This window comes from Scomber japonicus, chromosome 6, assembly GCF_027409825.1.
Source record: "Scomber japonicus isolate fScoJap1 chromosome 6, fScoJap1.pri, whole genome shotgun sequence".
Taxonomy (NCBI): Eukaryota; Metazoa; Chordata; class Actinopteri; order Scombriformes; family Scombridae; genus Scomber; species Scomber japonicus.
Window position 1 is genome coordinate 30843782 of NC_070583.1, and position 26532 is coordinate 30870313.

Sequence of the window (26532 nt, forward strand, 5' to 3'; positions counted from 1 at the left end):
CAAACATCCTCAATATTTTCTCTACATGAGGATGTGATAAGCATGTCTTCTCAATTAATATTTTATAAGACAGAAGGGTTGATGCATTTTCTGGGGAAGTCTTAATTCAATTAAATCTAAATGAATCCCAATGGAAAATAACTGTTACAGCAGCCAAGTCACACATGAATTACAAACAAAAACACCAAGAGGAAAATAAGAAAATAGAGTCATCAAAACAAGACATTGAGAAAAACAACATGGACCTTACTTCTAACATATTTAATGACAGTGATAATGTTAATGAGTTAATTAGTGCAACCATGGAAAGAGGAACCCTGCCCTTTTCCCCCCCACTGCTGCTGCTGCTGCTTCACTCCAGGGCTACAAAAATGAAGAATGTTAATATTGTTAGAAAATACCTTTCAATATTTTGTTGCTAAGCATCATTCAACCACACACACACACACACACACACACACACACACACACACACACACACAACACACACACACGCACACACGCACACACGCACACACTGCATGTTTATACTTTACTTAGTTTCACCCTATTTCCTGAGTGAGTCTCTCCTCCCTCCTCCTCCTTCTTCTCTCTCCTCCTCCTTCCTCCTCTCTCCTCCCTCCTCCTCCTTCCTCCTCTCTCCTCCTCCTCCTCCTCCTCCTTCTCCTCTTCCTCCTCATCTCTCCTCCTCCTCCTTCTCCTCCTCCTCTTCCTCCCTCCTCCTCCTCCCTCCTCCTCCTCCTCCTCTCTCCTTCTCCTCGCCCCCCTCTCCTCCTCTTCCTCCCTCCTCCTCCTCATCTCTCCTCTCTCCTCCTCTCTCCTTCTCCTCCTCCTCTCCTTAACCCTAACCCTATCCCTAACCCTTAGTTTCTGCTGGCAGATGTATTCTATCTGCCTCTGTGTGTTCGTATGTGTCCGTCTCTCACTCTTTGACACTAACACACACACCCACACAGCGCCTCATAGGCTTCGTTAAGAGTTTCTTTAATCTGTATTTCATCACCACACACAAACCACCATCAGGGCACACTGGGTGAGCAGGTCAACTTGGTACATGTCTTTAATTATCCATCCATCTCTCTCTCCCTCTAATTCAAACTATACTAAAAAAAAAACAACCCTAAAAACAAAAAGGCACTTCAATGTTTGACAAACCAGATACTGATTATTCTAATGATTTGTGTTGAAATCAATCAGAATAAGTTTTGTTGTTGTCTCACAGACATACTGTACACACACACTGAGAAGCACACACAGCAGATGCAGGATCTGGTTATTCTCCCTCTCTGTTAAACAGAAGGTCATTTTCTGTTCACCGAGCTCAAAAGACTGCAGCTGCGCCTTGTGTCTGGATCTGTCTGCTTTTAATCATCAGTGATGTAGCGAGACACGCTGCGAACTCATATAGAATAGAAGAGGATGCCTTTATCGTCACTGCATGTTAACACACAACGAGATTTGGTGTCTCAGTTTAACCTTCATGTCGTCCTCCCGGGTCAAATTGACCCGTCTGTTTTGACTTTCTTTCCTCCCTCCCTCCTTCCTTCCTTCCTTCTTTTGTCCGTCTGTCCGTCCTTCCTTCCTTCTTTTGTCCGTCTGTCCGTCCTTCCTTCCTTCCATCCTTCATTCCTACATTCCTTCCTTTATTCCTTCCTTCCTTCCTTGCTACATTCATTCCTTCCTTCCTTCTTTCCTCCCCTCCTTTCCTTCCTTCCTTCCTTCCTTCCTCCCTCCCTCCCTCCTTCTTTCTTCCTCCTTCCTTCCTTCTTCCTCCCTTCCATCCTTCCTTCTTTCCTCCCTCCCCCCTCCCTTCCTTCATCCTTCCTTCCTTCCTCCCTACCTTTACTTTCTCCCTTCCATCCATCCTTCCTTTCCTTCCTTCTTCCTCCTTTCCTTCCTTCCTCCTTCCTCCCTTCCATCCATCCATCCTCCCTTCCTTTCCTTCCTTCTTCCTCCCTTCCATCCTTCCTTCCTCCTTCCTTTCCTTCCTTCCTTCCTCCCTTCCATCCTTCCTCCCTCCCTCCTTTCCTTCCTCCTTCCTTCCTCCCTCCTTTCCTTCCTTCCTTCCTTCCTCCCTCCTTTCCTTCCTTGACTCTAGGACAACAGGAGGGTTAAAGGAGACACTGTATCCCATTCATTCACTCACATGCCTGTTTTGGGGTCAGCATTTAAATGTACTCTATTGAGCTATGTTTTCATTCTGGCTTAAGCAGATAATATGACAGTCAGACCAGATAGAAAAACCTTAATTAGCTGCTTTTGTTATATTTATCTGTATTAGTGAAGCCAAACAGCTGATTTGGTTGCTTTTTGGCGATGTGAGGAATTTTGCCATTTCGCCATTACACAGGAAGTGCTGGCCAAATGGGGGTACTGCACCCCGTAGAAGATTAAGAAAATTGAGCCCCTCCCTCCAGATTGACCTAGATGAACGAAATTTGGTAAACATATGTATCGTGTAAAGACGCACAAAAAAAAGTCTCTTGGACCCATATCCTCACTCCAACAGGAAGTAGTCGCTCAGTCGTGGCATGGCGGAGGAGTGAAGCCAAACAGCTCCTTTATAATTAGCTGAATCAACTATTCTAGTGTTGATATTTGATTATTTTTTTTAGATGTAACTGTAGCCATGGAGATCTTACAGCCATGTTCCCAATATCTGTTGTGTTTTTCACCAGGTGGGAGAAATCAAAGCTGGGATGTGTCCAACTTAAAACTACAAGTCTGATGATGACGTGAGTGTTTTTTTCTCCCACTCAGCTGCTCTGAATGATATGACGTGAATGCCGCATTATCCTTGTTGATGTAACTCATGACAAACCGATAAAGCTGAATTCAAAGTAGTTAACATTTCAAAAAAAATTGGATGCATATAATTTTATTCCGTTGCCCTTCTGGCTTTTCCTTTCTTCCTTCTCCTAATTCAATTTCCAATTTCTTTTTCCTTTTTTTTTTTTTTTAAATCTTGTTCTGCTTTTTTTATTTGGATCTCAAGGTACCCCCCCTACACACAATAACATGACTGACTCTGACACACTCCACCCTTAATCCATTAAATTTGAGGGAATATTCGGAGACTCAATTTACTCTCTAAAATAGAGCATAACAGATGTGACCGACGCCTCAGGAGCTGTAAAGTCCAGTCAGCTGTGCCTGACTTCGTGACACATTTAATTTGATGACTAAAACCAATCTGTTGGTTAAAATACCAGTACTGAAGAAAGTTGTAACAAAGAGGGGTTTTTAGGATCTTTTTAAAGCTATCGTAGTTAATTTTGTACATTCTTCAACTAATTTTTTACTTGGAAACAAGATACATTACATAAGAGGCCTGAAACTGGGACAAGTAAGCTTCAGTTTCTACTTTTTATAACAGATGGATCCACATACAGCATGATTAAGAGACTTAAGACTTTTTTTTTTTTTACTAACCAGTCGTCACATGATTTGTTTGACAATCTGGAAGAAGTATATTTTATCAGCAAATGCTAAAGACTGATGCTTCTAGTCAAATATCACTGTGATGCCAGTCATGTGATTACTTTCTCATTCACTAAAAAAAAATACTCTGAATGACTCTGAAAAAAAAATCTTAGTGGACAACAAAGCTAATTACATATTATTTGACCAATCAGTTATAGCGGGGCAGCTCTAGATAATGTGTTTCCTCTTTTTTTTAAATCTATTGCAGGAGTTGTTTTTTTTTCATTTTGTGGGTGGACATGTGATGAGGTGACAAATAAATAAAAAAATCTCCTCCTGACTCAAATCTTGCAGGAAGGTTGGAGAACTTACTAAGACATTTTTAAGCTTCTGCTGGCATCAATTGTGCACTAACATGTATTACTGCTTTACTTCTACAGTACAGCACAGAGAGGAGTGTCTCAGGAAGGTGTGAAAGAGAGAGTGGAAGATGTGTAAAAGCTATGTAGGTCATCATGAGCCACATACTGAGCGACTTGATGATTCAGAAAATGCACATTTGTAACAGGCCTAATAAAACATGGCGTCCACCTTTTGACAGATATGTTTCTTCTGTATCTGACTAGATTACTGACTGATGTTTTATTTTGATCTTTATACATGTTTGACCTCAGCGGACTTAGTTGCATAGCGAAAATTAAATATAGTCATTGGCCCAAGTCTTCCTGGGTCCAACAAAAAAAAGTGCAAAGAGCTAATTTCAATCCTAGATCTCAACTTTGAACAGTGATACTGCAGAGCTGTCTCAGCTGAATCACATCTGATACCCTCCTCCTTGAGGGATCTGCACTTTCACTGCAGTCACCGTCAGAGGCGGTCCTGGCTAGTTTTGCGCCCTGGGCGGACCGACTATTGGCGCCCCTCCCCACAAATCCTTCATCACACAAAAAATAAGATAAATAAATGAAATATAGTATGTAAACACCAAAGTAAATTACACACATCCGTCATCATACAAATGAATAAAATAAAATAAATGAATGAAAAATACTAATAATTAACGTAATCTGACAGACTTTCACCCTTTTTACAACTGGCATTAAAATGTTTTCTGGGTGATTAGATTGTTATCAGGGAGTGCTTGACCACATGAAAGTGCAGGTGTAAACTTATTTATTTATTGCATTTTCACATAACCCAATAACTTACATGTAGCTATAACGGGTCTGTATTAATTTTATAAATGTATTACTATTTATTTGGAAGCAGCAGTTTGTGTTGTGTGGCCTGAGATCATAATCATCACAGGTCAGTCTATCCCCCGCCCCCCTCCCCCCTTTGCTTTTCCGCTGAGAGTGAGACTCACTGACAACCTGCTCACCATAGAAATATATACGTACGTATATATGTCTATGCTGCTCACAGCCTCTGCAGTCGCAAGTTGATCCCCCCCTTTGCTTTTCCGCTGAGAGTGAGACTCACAACCACAACCTGCTCATAGCCTCTGCACTCGCAAGTTGACAACCCCCCCCCCCCCCTTTGCCTTTTCTTCTGACACACACAACCTGTATACGTGACTCTCAGCAGCCAGTTGACGTGATAATAGAGGCGCCTCATCGCCCACTGAAATGAGCGGTATTAGTCTAGAAAACTGGCGATTTTTTTTTGAGGGCGCGCTTTTCTTTTTTTGAGGACGGACTTTTTTTTCCTTTTTTTGAGGGCGCTCGTGCGCCCCCAAGTAGATTGCGCCCTGGGCGGTTGCCCACATTGCCCATAGCAAAAACCGCCACTGGTCACCGTGGTAACACTTACTTCTTTTCCCTGTGTCGCCATGGGAACACAGCCCAGGATTATTCACTTTGTGGCCACACACACAGAAACACATGCATAGGGAAAAGCACGGCTGTTCGCCCACACATAGTCAACAGTGACAGTTTACACATGGCAGAGTTATCACAGGTAGAAAAAGGGGAGGATTGTGTGTGTGTGTGTGTGTGTGTGTGTGTGTGTGTGTGTGTGTGTGGGTGTGTGTGTGCGTGGGTGTGTGTGTGTACACAGATAATGCTGATGACAGTGAGACGTGATGGGGTTAACAGATTAACCTTACAGGATGAATGACAATAAGTGGATTACATAACGCCTCGGTTACCTACATTTGTTATTCACGTCCTCAGCATTACAAATCCACAGCGGTGTGTTTCTGTGTGGATCTGTGTGTGTGTGTGTGTGTGTGTGTGTGTGTGTGTGTGTGTGTGCTTACTTGTATGAGGCTGCGCAGTGACTCCACATATGACTGTTCTGTATCCAGGAGGGTCATCATCACATGTCTCCTCATGTCCTGTGAAGACAAGATGAAAAGGAGGTCAATCATCACGTTATATAGATTTATTCCTGATGAAATCGAATGCTCTAAACCTTTATGGGCTTGGGAAAAAGAGAGTATATATATTTCAAAAATCTACAATCTAACCTTTTGTAATACAATGTAACCTTGAAAAGCCTCCTAAATCCCGAAAAATTGAATTAAGTTTAGTCCAATTTACATTTGCAAGAATCGAGGTCAGGTATCAAGTTTTTGTGTGTCTGACCGAGACAGAGATCTTAAACTGGATTTATTCTGCAGCTGTGAATTATATATTAGTGGCCTAGTGCTTTAATGCATATCATAGACAGTACAAGAGAAAAACAGAAAGACACACTGTATCATTCATTTCAATAAGAAAGTTTCCAAATGTTTGATTTGCTCTGTAAATACAGCATCCCTGGTTATTGTCTGGCTTGAGTCCTTTTGTTGCCTGTCATACATTCTCTTTCTTTCTTTCTCTCTGTTTCTTGTCAGTAACTTCACTGTCTTAACTTTTTAAATCAAAAATACCCCCAAAAAGAAGAAAAACTAAAGATTTGCACTATTCAATGATATTTGTTGCCATCCCATTTTGATCCTCATTTCTTAACTTCTTCTTTCCACTAAAAAGGTGTGGAAACACTTGATGGTTACAAAACACAGCGACAGAAATGGGACATATAATCATCTTCACTTTCTTAACTTTTCAATCAAGGCAAAAATACCCCCCAAAAACTTCTTCTTTCTACCAAAAACTTGATGGTTAGAAAAAGTAGCGACAGAAATGGGACAGCTAGAAATCTGCGCCTGCATGCTTCACAACACTCAAATATGGTGTATTAATGTTGCACATAAATTAGTTAACACTTGTAAGATATAAAATCACACAATTATTCATCAGACTCCACTTTTTATGACTTGTTATGAGTTGCTATAGTTTGATTATTTAAGTAAATAGCTGCAGTAATGAATGAATTTATCATATCTGCTTATTGCTGTATTACTCTATGCAACAGCAAAATGTGAAATATCTTATTTCCACTAAAAACTTGATGGTTACAAAAAGCAGCGACAGAAATGGGACGCTTCACAACACTCAAATATGGTGTATTAATGTTGCACATAAATTAGTTAACATTTGTAAGAAAGAAAACCACACAATTATTGGTCAGACTCCATGTTTTTTTTTTTTGTCATAGCAAAGAAAGACTTGTAATCTGAGTTGCTATAGTTTGATTATTTAAGTTTAAATAGCTGCAATAATGTCTGAATTTATCATATCTGCCTATTGCTGTATTACTCTATGCAGCAGCAGATGAGATGCATCATAATGAACCAGCCTGACTTTAAAAAGCCACAAAGTTTTTCGGATCAGCCTTTTTTAAAGTTTTTTTTACCACATATTCTTCTTGCACACTCTCCAGCATCCTTGACCTCGCCTTTAAAGTTTCTGCTTCCAGCTTTCTAATAACCCAAGAACACAGAGTCTGCTGTACTGTACTGCTTACACGTGTTGCTGCACCTTTGAGGCTTGTGTTTACCTAAGCAGCGCTAGTTGTTCCTAGCGTCAATATTTTGAGGAGGGATGTTGACGCTGGAGCAACAGACTTCCCGGAGTCTGTAACAGCAAGTTTATGTGACAGTAGGATAGAGAAACTTAACTTTATTTGATGTTTCATTGCTGATATACACTAACACAGATGATTAAATAACTTCTGTACTTTTCTTACTACTGCTGCTATTTCTTTTCCAACACCGGTCACATGACACTTAATTACGAAGAACGTCACGATCGCTGCGCTGTCTGGATGCACCCAGGAAGTACGTCTCGAACCACGCGGTTGTTTTTATAATCTGCTATCAATCTAAATTTGATATGATATTTATGGATTTTGAGAGCCTGAGTAGTTCCTGCAATTTAACCCTTGTGTCGTCCTCCCGGGGCAAATCGACCCCATCTCTTTTGACTATTCCTTCCTTCCTTCCTTCCTTCCTCCTTTCCTTCCACCCTTCCTTCTCTCCTAAATTCCTTCCTCTTTTCGTCCTTCATCCTTTCCTCCCTCCTTCCTTTCTTCCTTCCACCCTTCCTTCTCTCCTAAATTCCTTCCTCTTTTCGTCCTTCATCCTTTCCTCCCTCCTTCCTTTCTTCCTTCCACCCTTCCTTCTCTCCTAAATTCCTTCCTCTTTTCGTCCTTCATCCTTTCCTCCCTCCTTCCTTTCTTCCTTCCACCCTTCCTTCTCTCCTAAATTCCTTACTCATTTCCTTCCTTCCACCCTTCCTTCCTTCCTTCCTTCCTCCCTCCCTCCCTCCTTACTCCCTTCCTTCCTTCCTTCCTCCTTTCCTTCCTCCTTTCCTTCCTTCCTCCTTCCTTAACCTGAGGGCAACAGGAGGGTTAAGTGTCTGGAATCATCTGATAGAAATGTCAGTGTGCAATATTATAAAGATTATCATATGAGAGGCAAAAACAGACAAGCCTGCACTGATATTATAAGATGTGCAAATTCACAAACATCTAACACACACACACACACACACACACACACACACACACACACACACACACACACACACACACATACACACACACACACACACGCGTACACAGAGCAGATCATAGTTCACTGAGTTCAAGATGTCAACAGAAACAAAGCATGACTCAGCAGTTCCCTCGAACAATGACTCATGATCTATTGTAAGTGAGCTGCTCCGACACAAATCTAACATGTTAGGCCCCCAGAGGGAAACGGACAGGGGTGAAAATGACAGCGAGGAAGAAATAGACAAGATAAAAGCACAAACCCACAAACAAAATATTATAACATGAACAGCTCGAAGGATGAAAAAAAAATCATAAAGGCTAAGTTGATTTCTCTGTAACTGACGCAGCAAATGAGGAAAATGTGATAAAGTTGGTCCTACTATTTGAGACAGGCTGTAGGCCGGTGTGTGTTTATGTGTTTGTATGTGTGTGTGTGTGTGTCATAACAAGGAGTATAACGATCATGGAAAAAGTCAGACATATTACCTCAAGCATCCCAGGGGACACTCCCAAAATATTCTGGTAACCAACACGACTTCTAAGTTAAAGCCATGGGCAAAAACTCTACGGTCGATCAATGAAGCAAGTATCATATAAAGTACAATACTATTGTTTAAATAGAATCGGAATAGTACTAAATATATGTGAATAATTTGGGGGGGGGGGGGGGGGGGGGGGTATAGGAGGGGCAGTGACCTCATTTAAGATCCTTGTGGCTTCAGGGTAGAAGCTCTTCCTCAGCCTGTCAGTGCTAGATTGGTGCATCCGCTATCTTTTTCCCAGTTGCAAAAGGGAAAAAAGGCCTTTATACGGGTCGTTGGGATCTTTAATCATATTCCCCTTCAAGATGCTCTTGGTGGTCCAGGAGCGGCAATTCCTCAGTATTTGAGGGGGATACCCGGAATTTCCTTAAATGGTCCTCAAACAGTCTCTGCTTTGCTTTTCTCACCACTGGGTCAGTATGCAGCGCCCGGGTCAGACCCTCGGTGATGTGGACACCAAGGTGCTTGAAGATGACCCTAACCCTCTCCCCACTGAGGATCCGTGGATATTAAGGGCAGGTGTAGTTCCTTCTTTGCGTCCTCTGAAAATCCCAGATCAGCTCCTTAGTCTTGCTGACAGGAGTAGTAGAGGACACTGGGGCGGGTCAGGTCATCTACTTCCTTCAGGGCCGCCACATCTGTGTCGTCAGCAAACCTGTTGATGGTGTCGGAGCTGAAAATGGCTACGCTGTCGGCAGGGGGTTCCAAACACAGCTATAGTGAGCTCAGGTCTTAAAGATGAGGGTATCCACCTACCCCTTACCACCTGGTCTCTGGCCCATCAGGAAGCCAAGGATTCACATGCACAATGAAGCGTTTCATCCTAGGTCCTAGAGCTTTGTGATAGTGTCCAACGCTGAACTGTGGTCAATAAACAGTCATCTCACAGAGCTCCCTTTCTCGTCCAGGTGAGATACAGTTGTGTGGAGGATGTGCGCTATCTCTTCTCTTGTGCTTACGATTGAGCTTTTTTAAGCACTGTATGTCCCTTTAATGATTTTAAAGCAAATCAAATCATTATTTTATGCTATAACTTTATATTTAATGCTCTATATTCTTCCTATTTTTCTGTACTTTGTTTTTATTTGTTATATTTTTATTACTATAAGTGGTGTGTGTGTGTGGGGGGGGGGGGGGGGGGGGGGGGTAACTGCCTGTTTTAATGTTTGGGTTTTATGTTTTTTGTTTCTAATTTTTACTGTTAAATGCTTGTTTTATGTAAAGCACACCGAGTTGCCATTATGTATGAAATGTGCTTTATAAATAAAGGTGAGATACAGTTGTGTGGAGGATGCGTGCTATGGTGTGTTCGCTGATCTGTGTGCATGTTTGTGCTTAATTTGTCTGAACTACACTCCAACACAGATACATATTCAATTAAACACACACAAGCAGGAAAATCATCAAATGTGAAATATTGTCAAAACTGCTGTAAAAGTTAACTACTCAGTTTATTGACTAATAATTTTCAGCACTATGTCTAACAATGAGTTAAATTGACGCATGGCTATCGTTTATTATTGATGATACACTGTATTGGCGTACATGTCAAATATGTTTAAAGTAGTGTATAAAGTCATGCTATATTGACATTTGATCAATTTGATATATTATAAGATGAAGTCTGCAGTGATGAGTGTTTCTGCAAAGACAAGCTTCACTCCATACAAGAGCTTACACTGCATGAATGTCTCTGTCAAATTAAACCTCATTAAGAATGATCAAATTAACAAATGCAGATCCACTCTCTCTTTCTCACGACTGCCATAAACACAAACACACAAACATAAGCGATTGTCTTTTGTCACGACAAAACTTGTAATTAAGTAAACATGCGCACGCCGTAGAAATGATTGCAGTGAGTGTCAATAAAAGATGCTGAGAATACGCCCTGATAGCAAGAAGACAGCAAATAATGTGAGTGTGTGTGTGTGTGTGTGTGTGTGTGTGTGTGTGTGTTTGACAATGAGATAAAACAAGAAGGGAACTTCCATCAAGATAGGAATGTTCCTCTGTTCTGCGCTGGTCGTCTTTATTAGATTACACACACACACACACACACACACACACACATAGAGACACACACACACACACACACACACACACACACACACACTCACATAGAGACACACACACACACACATACAAGAACATGGTGAAATAATGCTAGGAATGCTAGTTTCATTTTGCTAGCAGGGTTGCCATAGTAACCCCAGCTGAGAGGCTGAATGGTCACAGGACAGGCTGGGCTCACACTGTAAAGCCACCACTAGAGCTGAAGTCAGGACGCTCTCGTCCAATCCGAGAGCAGAAAGTCCAACTGAATCCATTGTAATAAAAAAACTAACGATACTCTCTGTTACTGTGTATGGTGAGTCAGGCTGAGTCACTGTGTTTTTCACTGCCGAAGGGGGTGGTGGGCAAAATAATAATAATTTCAAAATGTTCCTCATCAAGTTGAGATCTAGAAAGATTTCCAACAAAACATGAACAGATGAACACGCAGGTTTGTGAGACTTATTGGGAAGAGAAAACAAAGGTGAATGCTTTATTTATTTCCCAAACTGTTGTAAACCTCCATCACAGTTTATAGGCCGACACTTTGGTTCAAATGTGACCCGTAGTACTACAGTTATCTTACTGAATGAGGGATTATTCCCAACAGGGCTGAGCTCACTTTCAATTTCACTTCCAAATGAAGCAGTTTAGATAATCTAGTGGTTTACATACAACCTGTCTGATGATTTTTTTTTCAGCTATGTCGCCACATTCCCAGATTTAAGCAATAAACTTGGTGAGTGAGATTTTACTGTTACTGATACAAAGGATAGCCAAAACTATAATAATAATAAGACCCGTGTGTTGCAATAAACTGAGATTGCTTTTCATTATCTGGAGAGAGATGATGGGAAGGAATGAAGCTTGCTGAGTATTTAGAGCCACAGAAAGCAGAAGACAGGATGGAAGATGCTTTTTCTATTTCCACCTCATCATGTTGAGAAGCACTGATGTGATCTTCCTTCTCTCAGCACAGAAGGGCCGTCATGCTCAGATGGAGACGGACATGTCGGACAAACGTGGGATTTAAGACGGAAGTGAAGCAGCATTATTAAAACTAAAAAAATGAAACATGCTTTTCTCGCTAGGTCATATCAAGAGTCTCTGCTGTGGAAAATTGCCTATCCATCCATCTGTCCTGTCAGCTGATAAAGGTAACAGCTCTTTCCTGTTTTAGGATCCTGTGCACACAGCTCTGTTTATATCATATTATTTCTCAGGATACAGGATGCAGGAGATACAATTTATCTCACATGGGCTCTCATAGATTTTAGTACTCAGAGAATATAATCTATGCTTTGCTACAACCATATTGTTTGGTTGTTAAGTCGCTACTGACAACATGAATATCCAATAGAAAAAGGAGAGGCACACAATGATACTTCAGGATGAAAGGGGCTTCAGTTCCCTCTGAGCAGCATCCGAACATCCGCCACCACATCAGTCAGGGCTCACTGAGACAATAAATCAGACCAGAGCTGTTACTAATGTTATTAGTAACACGTGCACTATTTGCTATGACATGTCAAAATGTATGCTGTGAAAAAGGCCAGTTCTGTCCCATGGGTTAGCAGATGTTATTGTTGACTTAATGTACTTGTATTTAACATGTTCTGATACTGATCACAGAGATATTGCCTCTAAAAAAACAAGCAATTAGCAATTAGCAATTAGCATTTCACCTAGTTCAGTCTGGATACTGATTGACTGTTAAACAGAGAGGATGCGAGACAGAATTTCACAAAATATGAGTTCCGTAATATATTTTTTGACATCTTTGCATCACAGCATCAAATTATTTGTAATCCAAAAGCTTCGATCCTTCTAAAGACCCGGATCTTAGGAATTACGTGGCCTAAAGAGAAGTCTGTGTCTGTGTAATCTAATCAGCCCAAAATGTCCCAGCTAAGTTCTGTTAAGAGAAACAAGTCAGTACATCTCAGTCTCTTCATTTGAGGTGGAATTCACACCCAGAGAGCGGTAAGAATATGCTAGGCTGTGTAGTACAGTAAGTGTGAGGTTTTTCTTTTCACTCGGACACGTTAACACTCACAGAACAGTTCACAGAAAGTCAGGGTCGCAGCCTGTGGCACACTGACAAATGTGATTGGACGGGTGGCTCACAGGATTCAGCCCTCGCTTATTAACACTGGAGGGGGATCTGAGGGGAAGCTTTCAAGTGTGTGTGTGAGCGAGAAATGTCTCTGTGTGTGTGTGTGTCTGTGTGTGTGTGTGTGTGTGTGTGTGTGTGTGTGTGTTTGTGTGTGTGTGAGAGTACAACATGTTCTCATGTGTCCCTCTGCGAGCTCTGTAGTCTTAATATTGCTGCTGTGTACACAAGGGGACTATAAAGTAAGTTATTCCTCATAACTGCAGCCAAATGTTACAGCACAACACTAAAGACAACACACACACACACACACACACACACACACACACACACACACACACACCAGAGTCGGAGCACAAGCAGGTCAGATGTCTTGTCGTTCTGTTTAAGCTGACGTGATTTTAGCTGTGGCTTCATAAAGCAAAAGCAAAGACACAGACGTTAACCCTCCTGTTGTCCTCAGGTCAAGGCAGGGAGGAGAGAAGGAAGGTAGGAAGGAAAGGAGTAAGGAGGGAGGGAGAAAGGAAGTAAGGAGAGAAGGAAGGGAGGAAAGGAGTAAGGAGGGAGGGAGGGAGGGAGGAAGGAAGGAAGGAGGGAAGGGAGGAAAGGAGGAAGGAGGAAGGGAGGAAAGAAGGAAGGAAGGGAGGAAGGAAGGAAAGGAGTAAAGAAGGAAGGAAGTAAGGAAAGGAGTCAGGAGGGAGGGAGGAAGGAAATGAGGCAGGGAGGAAGGAAGGAAAGGAGTAAGGAGGGAGGGAGGCAGGAGGAAGGAACGAAGCAAGGAAGGATGGAAGGAAGTCAGTAAAGAAGTATAGAAGGAGGAGAAGAACGAAGGAAAAATTAAAGAAAGGGGGAAGAAGGAACAGTCAAAAGAGACGGGGTCAATTTGACCCGGGAGGACGACAGGAGGGTTAATCAACTATATGCGTGCTGCATTTCTGTCTTTGTTAGCAATGTTGCAATGTTCTGTATAACGCCATATATCTCCACAAAAGCAACGTAGAGAACAACATTTCTTTGTATACGCTCTTTCATGATGAGACTTTTTGTTGCTGCTCACTTTATTATATATATAATACTAAATCAATTCTGTCTAAGCATCCACTATAGCGGGAAAACTAATTCCTCTTTAGAAGACCATTTCCAATCTAAAAGAAGAAAGTCTGAATTTCCCAAATATTCTTTCAATGTACTGCAGCTGCTTTCAATTTTGTGTTATCAAATATTTTTCTGACCTTATCCACCACCACCACCAACACCAATAACAACAAAAAGACTTAAAAGCTACACGTGCCTTTATGAGACACTGCAGCTGCATCACTTATGACTTCACACAAATCATCTATTTGCCAACATGGGTACGTTTTCCATCCTATATAGTTTTTGTTTGTCCGTCTGTCAAAAAGGTGTAAACAGATTTTTAAGGTCCTGCAAATCCACATGTGTTTTCAGCCACACCAGACTCCTAATCAGAATGATACAGATGTGATCCGTCGTACCCTACCAAGTGCTAAAAAGCTGCCAGGATATTGAGGGACATGTCAATCACGGCCACTGAGTCCTAAGAGGATGTCAAATAATCCAAAATAATTAAAATGTGAATTCAACACAGCTGTGCAGGGCCTCCACTAGGAACTGGTTGAAACTACTGTTTCCTTTTTTCATGAACATTAAGAACTGACTCTTTAACATTTTGATCATTTTGACCATGTCCAGATTTGAATGGAAAGGAAACCATTACCAGTATTATTTTAACCCTCCTGTTGTCCTCGAGTCAAGGAAGGAAAGGAGGAGGAAGGAAGGAAGGAAGGAAGGAAGGAAGGAAGGAAGGAAGGAAGGACAGAGGAAAGAAGAAAGGAGGGAGGGAGGGAGAAAGGAAATGAGGAAGGGAGGAAGGAAGGAAAGAAGGAGAGAGTAAAGAAGGGAGGGAGGAAGGAAGGAAGCAAGGAAAGAAGAAAGGAGGGAGGGAGGGAGGGAGAAAGGAAATGAGGAAGGGAGGAAGGAAGGAAAGAAGGACAGAGTAAAGATGGGAGGGAGGAAGGTAGGAAGGAAGGAAAGAAGGATGGAAGGAAGAAAGGGAGGAAGGGAGGAAGGAAGGAAGGAAGGAAGGAAGGAAGGAAGTGAGGAAGGAAGGAAGGAAGGCATGGCACTTTTTTTAGGCTATGAATGCAATTTTTACCTCTCAAAGAATGAAAAGGAAATAATAAATTAAGAGGAGAAATACTCGAAAATGTTACGTAATTGTCCTTTTTCGATTCTCATCAGATGCATGTGCTCAAATCACAACATAATAAAATAAATCGCTCCCCAAAGGAAACACTGTTTGAAGTCAGAGCTGAAGTTATTACAGTGAAAGCAGTGGAGACACAGTTACTTTCTCTTTCTTCTCATCTCATTGCTGTCGTCACACCTCTCCCACCCCTGCTGCCTCCATCCCCGCTCCCCGCTCCCCTTCCCGACAACTGTATCCCCTGGCAACAGCCTGACCAAAGCAGCAACAGGCAGCCTCTGAGCCCAAAGAGAAAAGCAAACTTCATGACCTGTCTCCTCCTCTATTCGTCCATCATTCATCTGAAAAAGATTCAATCAGAGAGGTTGTAGCCCTTCTTCTCTTCTTCATGAGCTTTTGACTTTTTGGCTTTTTTGATTCATGTCTGTGCGTCTCTATGTACTCCCTAATTGTCATTTGCAGGCCACAGACTGCTCTGACCTACTCTGTACTGATCAATAACCTTCATTCTCTTTCAGACATGCACGCTCACACTATTGATCCATCTCCCAACTCCTCCATAGTCATCATCATCATCATCTCTCCGTTCCTGTCCCGTCTAGGCTCTTATCATACCTTTTCATTTCCATAGCTCCACAACATCTATGTCACATTACATTCAATCAAGCAATCAATCAACAAAGTGATGAATGTTAGTATGTGTAATTAGTTCTACTTTACTTCAATACAGCAAAGGAACTGGATTATTGGATAAACTTAGAGCTGAAATGATTAAGCTATTAGATACATTAGTCAATTAATCTGCACTATTTTGTCATTTTTTAAAGCAAAAATTCTAAAAATAAGCTGGTTTTCTGTTCTCCATTGTTAATATTTGCTGTTTTTCTCAGTCTTCTATGATATCAAACAATATATTTTGAGGTTTTGGACTGTTGGTCACCCAAAACAAGATGTTTGAGTGTGTCTACTTGGGCTGTGGGAAAACATGATGGACTTTTTTCTAAAGATTTTCTGGACCAAAACAATTGAATCAAAATGAATCAGGAGAGTAATCAACAATGTAATACAATAGAAAGGCTTGTGTTCTTGGTGTGGTTAACTTGATTTTTGAAATTTCTAGGAAATGTGTATGACGTGTGTATGGAGAACCGATTACTAAATACATAAACAGAAATTTTGGTCATGAAAATTTAGCTTTGCTTTTACAGAGATTTACTTGACTCCCCCACACATAAAAACACACTGCAATCCTTAGTATGGATTACCAGGCTGGGGGTTAAGATTAGCACAACTACGGTGGCTATGCTATATCTATATGTGACTATATGTGTGTGTGCATATACTACATAAGAGCGTGTTTGTGGATCCTGTTCCTACTCAAACACACATAACTCAAACATAAGGTAAGCAACTGACATGCAAAAAGAAAGAGCTGCTACAGTAGAGCTACGACTACTGCAACAACTTAAATTAAACACACTTAATAATACATCTACCAAGAAAGGCGTATATAAACCATACAAACACTAAGCAGCGAGTGTGCAGATTGATGAAAGAGTGCAGATGGACAGACAGACAGAGGGACTACAGAGTGTTTGTGACTGTTTGTGACAGTAGGTGTTGGAGCTTATCGTGTGATTCACTCAGCTCTAATTCTATTATGGACAGGCATGAGGAAGAAAGAGACCTCTATGGAGAGACACACACATATTAAAACAAGGAATGAGTTACAAGGGAACAAGTAAAAAGAAAGAAAGAGAGAGTTCAAGAGGAAAGAGCAAGAGAGGACAGAAAGTAGATTTAATCGGAGGATCGGAGGAGGAGGAGGAGGGGGGAAGGATAGATTGAAATCCATATCAACTTGGACAGGCAGAGGGGATAATGTCCTAGATATGAAGCAAAGATGCAAGACAGTGACTGACCACATAGACACATACACACAGAGACACACTTCTCTACAAATAAAGAGAAACACTAGTCTACCTCTCCGTTAGACTGGGGGCTTCCAGCACAAAGTCCATTCCCGTTCAAATTCCCACTGGAGTGCCCGTTCCCGTTGTTCCTGAACTGATCCACAGCATCTCTGTCCACCACTTCTTCTCCTCCACCACCACCACCACCACCACCATCTCTCTCTCCTCCACCACCTCCTCCTTCATCTCCCGTGGTCTCTCCGCTCTCATTCATTTCCTCCAGAGCGATGCTGAACTGGGCTAGGGTTCGAACCATCTGCAGCATGCGAAGCAGTCCGTGTGCCTGTCCGCACACTCGCTTTGGCACATAGACACGCACGAAACTACCTGAGAACACCTGCAGTGTTTTGCTGGGGGTTATTTTTAATCGCAGGTTTACTCACACAAACTCTCGGTCTTCATCTTCGCAGAATTATACCAGATAAAAGAAAAATCAGACACACCTGAGGGTCGATGAAAGAGAGAAGGGAATCACCAACCTTTCCTCTTATTCACAACAGAAAATACACATCCTTCCTTCTTAGATGTTTTTTTCTGTCCTCTCCTCTTCTGGTAACACACGCTCTAAATAATTCAAGCCTTCAGAAAGCAAAATGTTCTGCTCTTCCAACACATTCAGTCTTGCATCTTCAGCATGTCATACTGTGCGTCTGTTTTGTAGCAGGTAGGCTCGGCTGCGCAGCTCTTCTCTGTGTGTGTGTGTGTGTTTATGTGTGTGTGTATGTGTGTGTGTGTGTGTGTCAGACAGCGCACTCACAGTGAGTATGTGCAAGGCAAATGAACACACTTCAGCATGTATGCATGGGTGTCTGATCTGTTTCTACTGCATGGATGATGTAAGCAAGATCTGAGCGCATGTCGAGGTGTGCGGATAGAAGGAGTGTGTGTGTGGGTGTGTGTGAATGTGTCACGGCCCTCCCCCTGGGTGTGTATAATGAGAGACAGCAGGCAGGGCAGACGCTCACAGCGCTCGGCTCCACTCCGCTCAGCCAGGCTCGACCAATCCCCCGACAAATAATCGAGTGAGGCGTCTGAGGGATGAGCAAAGGGGGGAGGATGACCTAGCTGTCCATCAATCTATCAAACTGACCCTCTGCCATGGTAACCTCTGCTTTCTTAACATCACCCCACAGCACTAATTATTTTATGGCAACACTCTCTAAAAAGTTCCCCCCTCCTCCTGTTGCAGCTACATACGCAATTGAGAAACATAGATTTGAATAGAAATGCCCTTTCTGCCAGTTCTGTTTCTATGCAGGGAGACTGAGCACGGCACTGAATGGCAGCAGCCTACAGATAACCATGACAACAGTGAGCAAGGATGTCATTTTAAAGGACCATACCTGTGTTTAGTATGTTTTGGCTCATCAACTACAAATCACTTAAAACTGTCAGCATTTCTTTTTTTTTAACCCTCCTGTTGTCCTCGAGTCAAGGAAGGAAGGAAGGAAGGAAGGAAGGAAGGAAGGAAGGAAGGAAGGAAGGAAGGAAGGAAGGAAGGAAGGAAGGAAGGAAGGAAGGAAGGAAGGGAGCAAAGAAAGCGAGAAGGAAGGAGGAAGGAAGGCCAGACGGGGTCAGTTTGACCCGGGAAGGAAGGAAGGAGGAAGGAAAGCAGGGAGGAAGGAAGGAAGGAAGGAAGGAAGGAAGGAAGGAAGGAAGGAAGGAAGGAAGGAACAGTCAAAACAGACAGGGTCAATTTGACCCAGGAGGACGCTATGGCTGAATGTTGCTAGACTGTTTGTGTCTTAAAGTTTGTTTATAGTGAGTCTGTTAGAGTCAGTCAGCCCTAGAAGTGCTTCACTGGTAAAGTTTAACCTGCAGAAGTTTCTGAAAGCTCGTATAATGTGTTTTTGCCGCAGAGAATATTAATTTACGAGTGAAAACAAGTCCAAAACGTCTTCCGGTGTCTCTACTGCAGAAAGGGAATATTTCAAACTGCCAAATACAACTGCCACAGATGATGATGATGATGATGATGATGATGATGATGAGCTCAAACAGACAAACAGGCACTAAAATAAATGCTAACTGCCAGAAAACACAACTTTTGACCACTATGTAACTATACTATGAAGTTAGTACAAAAACAGGTGAAAAGGGCGGGGTCATCTTGTAATCAGGATCACCCTATATTAGCGCCAATACGGTATTCAGAAACCAATTATTTTATTACATCTGAGGTTTTAATTGTTTTCTCTTTTAAGGTAGTTACCATTATTAAACTCACAGAAACATACATACAAAAATCAAAAGCAGAAAGACAGCAAAACTGCAGATTTAGCAACACAAAAGAAGGATTGTGTGCAAAGTTTCCATGAGTATAGAAATTAAAAATGCAGTTTAAAAAAAAAGAAAGTTTCAGAAGTGGAAGATAGCATGTGTAAAATTGAGAACTACTCACGATTAAACTAAAGGGGCAACAGCTGCTTTCAAAGTACAGCAAACTGTAAAACTGCAAAAAAGTAAACACTGAGAATATAATGTTGTACTAAAACTCTCCTCTCTGAAAACACAACTTCACAAAGCTGAGCATGGTATGAGGTGGATCAGTACGGCAATAAACCACAACAGACTCAGACCTTTTCTCTCCAACAGAGATCAGACGGTCACAATAGGAAAGGTCATAAAAGGACATTTAAAAGGTCAAACTCGTGGCAGGAAATTGGCCTTTAATCCTCGTTGCCGTAGAAACAATAGACGGTTTTGAAGGTCTGGTGACAGAGATCAGAGATGACAATCTCTGGCTTGTTTGGAGGGTTGGAGCACAGACATTTTTAAAGACATACACCCTCCGTACAACTGCCATGCATTTATTTTACTCTATGAATCTTAAGTTACAAAGTATATTTTTACTTGTGAATAAAAGTCAGAGGAAAACAGGAGATATTTAACTCTTTATTTTCTTTAAATCTGTGTCAGTATGTTTCTACCTTCATGGACTCAAGACTACATTTAATACAATACTTACTTTTTCTTACTGTTTTAATTTTTGAGTTTGATTCCTATTAACAAACAACAAAATAACAATATGTACACTACACTTTTACTACAACAATCATCAGATATTAGGTAATGTGACCACTGAGGCGAAACCAGCAATGTGTTAGTCACTCTCAAGCCCAGTAATGAAAACTCACACATTGACTCATCAACTAAAAGATCTCTGCCAGGTGTGCACAGTCAAGATGGCCATGAAGATAACAGACAGGGAGATTTATTCAGCTTGTATCGAGCCAACTTAAGTGAATCATAACATAGCAGCTATAGAATTAATCTGCAGACGCTGAGACCAAACTTCTCTATAGATGTCATATGTTTTTGAGCCATAATCAAAAAGAAACAGACTAGGCAAGCTTTGTTTTTAAACTGGCCAATTGCCTTGAATGCCTTTTGCTATGTCGTAATGCATACTGTAAAATGGCTATTACTGAACAGACCAATATGTAAGCTTTATGATAGGCTAAACATGACTGTAGGAGCCATATATTGATTTGCTTATTAGTTATTCTGTGTTTAATTAGTTTTGTCTTGTTGCCATGGTGATATGCAGTGTTTGGGGTCATGTGGGCACTGTAGTTGACAGCCAGTAGGTTATATCAGAACCTGCTTCACCTGCACTGGGAAGGAGGCGAGTCTACGGCTAATTTTTGTTGACCGCATTTCATTATCGTTTTTGTTTGCTTTGATACACGTTCGCCAAGTGTACACATATAACATCCTACGGGTGCGTGTAAAGCCGCTGTAGTATTCATTCATTCATTTAAAATCTCCGAAACTTCTTTTTGGACTCAGTGTGCTTCTCTGGAACAGCAGCAGCGTGTCACACAAATACAAGACCTATTCTGCCTCACCAGCGACTTTTTTAAGGTACTGGAAAGCCGCTACACATGACTCAAACTGTAGGAAATAGTGTCATTTGTTGGGAACTATTTTTCAGCTATGGATTGATATACTGTATTGGGATTTGGTGCTTTAGTGGGTCTTTACAGCAGACTGATGATATTTGTGGAATTGACTGTAAACGAAACTAGTACACATGTTTATCATAATGAAGGAACATGTGTCTCAGTTCAACTTTATTGCTCTTTGATTGAGTTTTAATGAGTTACCAGACAACAGTGGAGGCCTACTGTCTGTCACAGATGAATAACATCAATTCATTGCTGCTTTTGCTCTTTTCATTGGATTTTTTTTTTTGACACCTGACGAGTTATACTACCATCAATGGCATGTTGTTTCCATAGCAACTTTAGAACACTCACATCCTCAGCATTTCCTGTTTAGTTTTGGACTAATGCAGTTGCTAGGTAATGAAGAAAAAAAAGCCATTAAGTGTGTGTGTGCGTGCGTTTTCTGAATGTGCACATGCAGAAAAAGTGGCCAGCCTGGGAATGAAGTGTTGTAACTCTGAATGAGTTACCGGCTCATAGTGGACTGACCCAGATTTAAAAGTCGTGTGCATTCATAGACACACACACACACACACACACACACACACACACACACACACATACACATACAAACCCTCCACACAGGCTCTAACTATGTGGTCTGCCTCCTTTCTTGGAATTATTATTTTTTATGTTCAGATTTTACATTGGCAGAAACATTGATTTATGATCTAACAGGGAGTGAACTGAATGCTACAATGATCATGAATCAATGTTATTTTATTACATTCTGCAGCCTGCTTACCACCTTCAATCAATCAATCATGTAAAAAAAGTCCAAATCTAATTGTTAAATATTCATTTTGTTGCACGATCGACAACATTTCATAAACAAACACATCAGAGCATCATGTCGGATACACACATATGTGGCTGATCATGAGTGGGCTGAATCTGCAGCAGTGGTTCAACCTCTTATTTCCTCCCCACCCTGCAAAGAAATGCGTGTGTGGTTTAATTCCTGCTCAGCCGCACTGCTTGGCCGGGTTGCCGAGTGTTACTAAGTGCTGGGAAATGACAGCTGATTTGACATATGTATCAGTCTCTGAGGCAACATTGGCCCACAAGACACGGAGTCAGTCTATAGATAAACATGTAGGCGAGCTGATGACACCTGTCAACGTAACCTACTGGTCCACAGGTGTGTGTGAGAAAGAGAGAGTAACTTTAGGAGTAGAGGACGCATGACTGCCCAAACAGATCAAAACAGATTTCTCATTGCACACCTGTGGATTCAGACAGCTTGTACCATTCGAGCCTGTGTGTGTGTGTGTGTGTGTGTGTGTGTGTGTGTGTGTGTGTGTGTGTGTGTGTGTGTGTGTGTGTGTGTGTGTGTGTGGTCTTGTTTTCCATCTGGCATTTATCACAACATCCCTCATACAATTACGACATTGAAGGACAAAATAAACAATGTAGGACCAAAAATGTTTTAATGCACTAACATCATGTGTTATTCAGTTGTGTGTATGTGTGCGGCAGGTGTGTGTGTGTGTGTGTGTGTGTGTGTGTGTGTGTGTACTGGGTAACTAGATAATGACAGATGATTCCAGGAAAGAGTTGATTCCCACTGCTGCCTACAGCATACAACACAGGAGGTCCACATAAAGCTCTCTGTCTGTCCATATTCAGTATTCAGTCTATTTCATGATTCTAGTCTCACTTTCTCTCCATCTGTCTGCCTTCTTTTAAAAGAAAACACAGAAATATGTATCTCTTAAATACTGTAGGAACATGAATTAAACTCTTACTGTGTGATTGATAATATCTATCATTTTCTACTCACAGCCTCAAAAGAAACTGGAGGGGTTCAAAAGGCTCAGGATTTAAAGCTGCAAATTTGTGATTTATATCTACATCAATGTATCTGACAGAAGCACCTACATCCACAGTATCCACAAGGGGGCAGTAGTCATACTAAAACATAATAATTACATGGTGTATCCATGGATTTTCTTCCTGTCACAGGGTCAAGGTGTAATCACAGTTTAAACTGTTGAGAAGTCATATGACGTCAAATATATACACACAGTATACACTAGGATAAATATTGAAAATGTTTGCTTTGATAGAATGATGCATTTGATGTCATTGCAATTATTTGTCTGAGTTGTTTTCCAATTCTGTGCTCAAGTCAGAAACAACAGTTATATTAAGAGTTTAATAAAAAAAAGTAAACAACACGTGATATCAAACTGAGCTGTGATTGTTGTCGAAACCGTAGCATGTGTGTGAGAGAGAGAGAACAGGTAACCAGATCCACTTGCACTCCAAATACGCCCTTATGGGGTGATGGGGTAGTGTGTGTGTGCGTATCTGTATCTGTATCTGTGTGTGAGAGAGAGAGAGAGAGAGAGAGAGAGAGAGAGAGAGAGAGAGAGAGAGAGAGAGAGAGAGAGAGAGAGAGAGAGAGAGAGAGAGAGAGAGAGAGAGAGAGGAGAGAGAGAGAGAGATGAGAGAGAGAGAGAGAGAGAGAGAGAGAGAGAGAGAGAGAGAGAGAGAGAGAAAAGAGCCTTTGTCCCTGATAGTTGAGGCTGAGGCAAGGACAGGATAGGTGCTAGGGCACACACATGGATACATTCAAATCAAATGCCTCTTAAAGGCCTGTATGTGTATTAACTAAAATTGTGAACAATATGTCTTATAAAGTTATGAAATGTGAAAATGTTTGGGTGAAATGTTTCAGCAAACTGCATCATAACTCTTCAGATGTGTTCTTGTCACTGAGAAAAAGTTTGAAAACTCTACTTCGATGGGAACAAATGATATGCTTATTCATACCAACAGAATTTTAAAAAGATGAAACAGGGTTCATTATTATTGACATGCAAAACATTATTGATATGTGTATGAAAACCATTAGGAATGAGGGCTCATTTACTTTAATAATAAAGTTATTATATGCACTGTGTCCATTTTCTGGAAACCACAGATTAAATAACCAAAACTGGAATGTCTGTTTCTTGCTATTCCACTGCATTAAATGATTCAATATTATCAAAAGTACTTCATCATATTAATGCAAACATTTGATGAATACTGCTATAAAGCATTTCCAATCATAAATTTGGAAAATTGCCATTAACAAGCCTCTCTCATTCCTCCATGAACACTCTCAGTATGTTACTGTAGGTCATCAGGTGGAGGTCTACTAACCGTTCCCACAGCATTAGTTACTTTGTGCACCACAGAGCTCATTTACTTTTACAGAGCACTCACAGCCTAAGGTCCCACATTCAGCTTCATTTCAAAACTAGAAACACTCCACAAGTTTAAAATTCAAGTACTTTGAACATCACTGATTCTGATTATTTCATAAATTATATATCCAAAAGGCGAACAGGGACCTCACTAGGAGACTGCATGCTATCGTTTCCATCAGAAGTCTGTTTAATGTCATCTTCAAAGGGAAGACATCCAGCCAGACAGCATTACAATGACACACCAGGAGGAGCCTTCGATCCACTCTACATCCTCAATTTCCAGTCGTCCTACCACAGCCTGTAATCTGACATCCCCTCCACTTCCTGTCCAGCAACCTATCCCACAATGCACTGGGCTCCCGAGATAGCCATCAGCCACAGAGACTAGCCTTAACCCCGACACCACTCCGGAAATACCTTCTCTGTGTCTCTGTCTCTCCCACCCAGTTTGTCCTTTCTGCCGCCCTCTGCCAATCTCTTTTTCTTCCTCTGTTCATTTCTAGAATTCCTCAAATGTCCTGACACTACTTCCCCGACACATTATGAATAAGAAATAATAAAATCTGCATCCAATCTGTCTTTCTTTTTTTTTTAAAACCCCAAAAAAACAGTGCTATTTCAAGAAGATGTACCAGTAATACAGGGAAGTTTCCTGAAGTTTCCCAGGAAACTGCAACTCATAAGAGATGCTATAGTTGGCTCTTCAGCAGAACTCAACATGCTCTCACACGCACTCACTCCAAAGCACAGTGATATGTTTAGTAGTTCGAGAATGAGAACGGGAAAAAGGGAAAAAAGGAGGTGGGATGAAGAAAGCACTGATGGTAAAGAGCAGCAAAAGAAAATCGACAGGGGTTAGTTTTAATAGTTAGTCAGCAGATTGTTCCGTTATAATACTACAGCTTAGTTGAGACTTAACACTATACTGCAGATTAAGCCAATCTCTCTTTTTTCTCCTCACTTCATACTTCACTTTTCACTTTGTTTCACCCCCTTGCTTGTCCCTCTTCCCCCGTTTATCCCTCTTTCTCTCCATTTCCCCTCTTTATCCCTCTTTCCTCGACATTCCTGACCCCTCACGGTCTAAAATCCTTGCATGTGTGTATTTGTGTGTGTAGAAGGTTTTGCTAGTAAAGCTACAATAAATGAAGTGTCTTATTACGGCTCTGGGCCATCGAAACTTGTGGCATGCGCTTTCAAGAGTTGACTGGGCCAAGATACTTCCAGGAAGATGGTGTCAAGAGAATAAAGCAGCAGCAGCAGCAGCAACAGCAGCAGCTTGGAGATTGTCAATAATGAAAATGCTCCAACACCACAAACACTGGGACATTTCTGCATGAGTTTGTTCACCACAGGCAGCTACAGATCCAGTCAAATGATGAGGTCAGTGAACAACACATACACACAAACAAGGGAGTGACATAATGCAGCAGAACAAAGGAAGATCTCATGAGAGGGTGAAACTAAGTGGGAAAGAGGTAATGAAATACAGAGGAGTAATATTATTGTATCCTTGTTTAACCCATGGAAGTTTTTCAGCCATGTTTAGACAGAAACAAGGCTCTCTAAAAGTCAAAATCCTTCTGAAACATGTTTTTCACTATCTAAAGCTCTTCAAAATGAAATTGTTTCAGAAGGAGGAAAAACATGGCTACACAGGCCTCTATTACCCCTTTTCCACCGAGCTGGAGCCAGTGCTGGTTCGGAGCTAGTGCTAGTGCTAGCTAGTGCTCAGTTGGTGCTAATCCAAGCACCTCTTATGAACCTGTTGCTTTTTCCACCGGCAAGGAGCCACGTGATTACGTCACTGTATAACGTAGCCAGCGCGCTCCTTTGAAGCACTTCCATGATTCACCAGTGAGCGATGAACGTTAACCCTGCTAGCCGGCTAATAAACGTTAGCCCCGCCCCTAGTCCGCTGACGTAATCGGTTCTTGCTTTAGACCAGCAAAGAGTTGGTGCTCGCTCTGGCTCCCGTTCTGAGGCCCCAGGCTGGAGCTTTGACGGTGGAAAAGCAAAGAACCGGTGCTTAGTCAGGCTCTGGCTCCGAACCAGCTCCAGCTCGGTGGAAAAGGGGTATATAAGTCTTTTGAACCACTTAAAGCACTGAACGTCACAACTGGGTGTGGTCAGGTGGGGTCTGTTGTACTGTGTGACCGCCTCCT

The 26532-nt window shown here is 41.5% G+C and overlaps 1 protein-coding gene across 1 annotated transcript in view; it reads right to left on the bottom strand.

The window, feature by feature from the left end:
• Positions 1–26532, bottom strand: part of LOC128360453 (rho guanine nucleotide exchange factor 17-like) — a 73491-nt gene that overhangs the window by 14107 nt on the left and 32852 nt on the right. The window contains exon 2 of the mRNA XM_053320888.1: positions 5684–5761. Coding sequence (XP_053176863.1) covers positions 5684–5761 — 78 coding nt within the window. The remainder of the gene's footprint in view (positions 1–5683; positions 5762–26532) is intronic.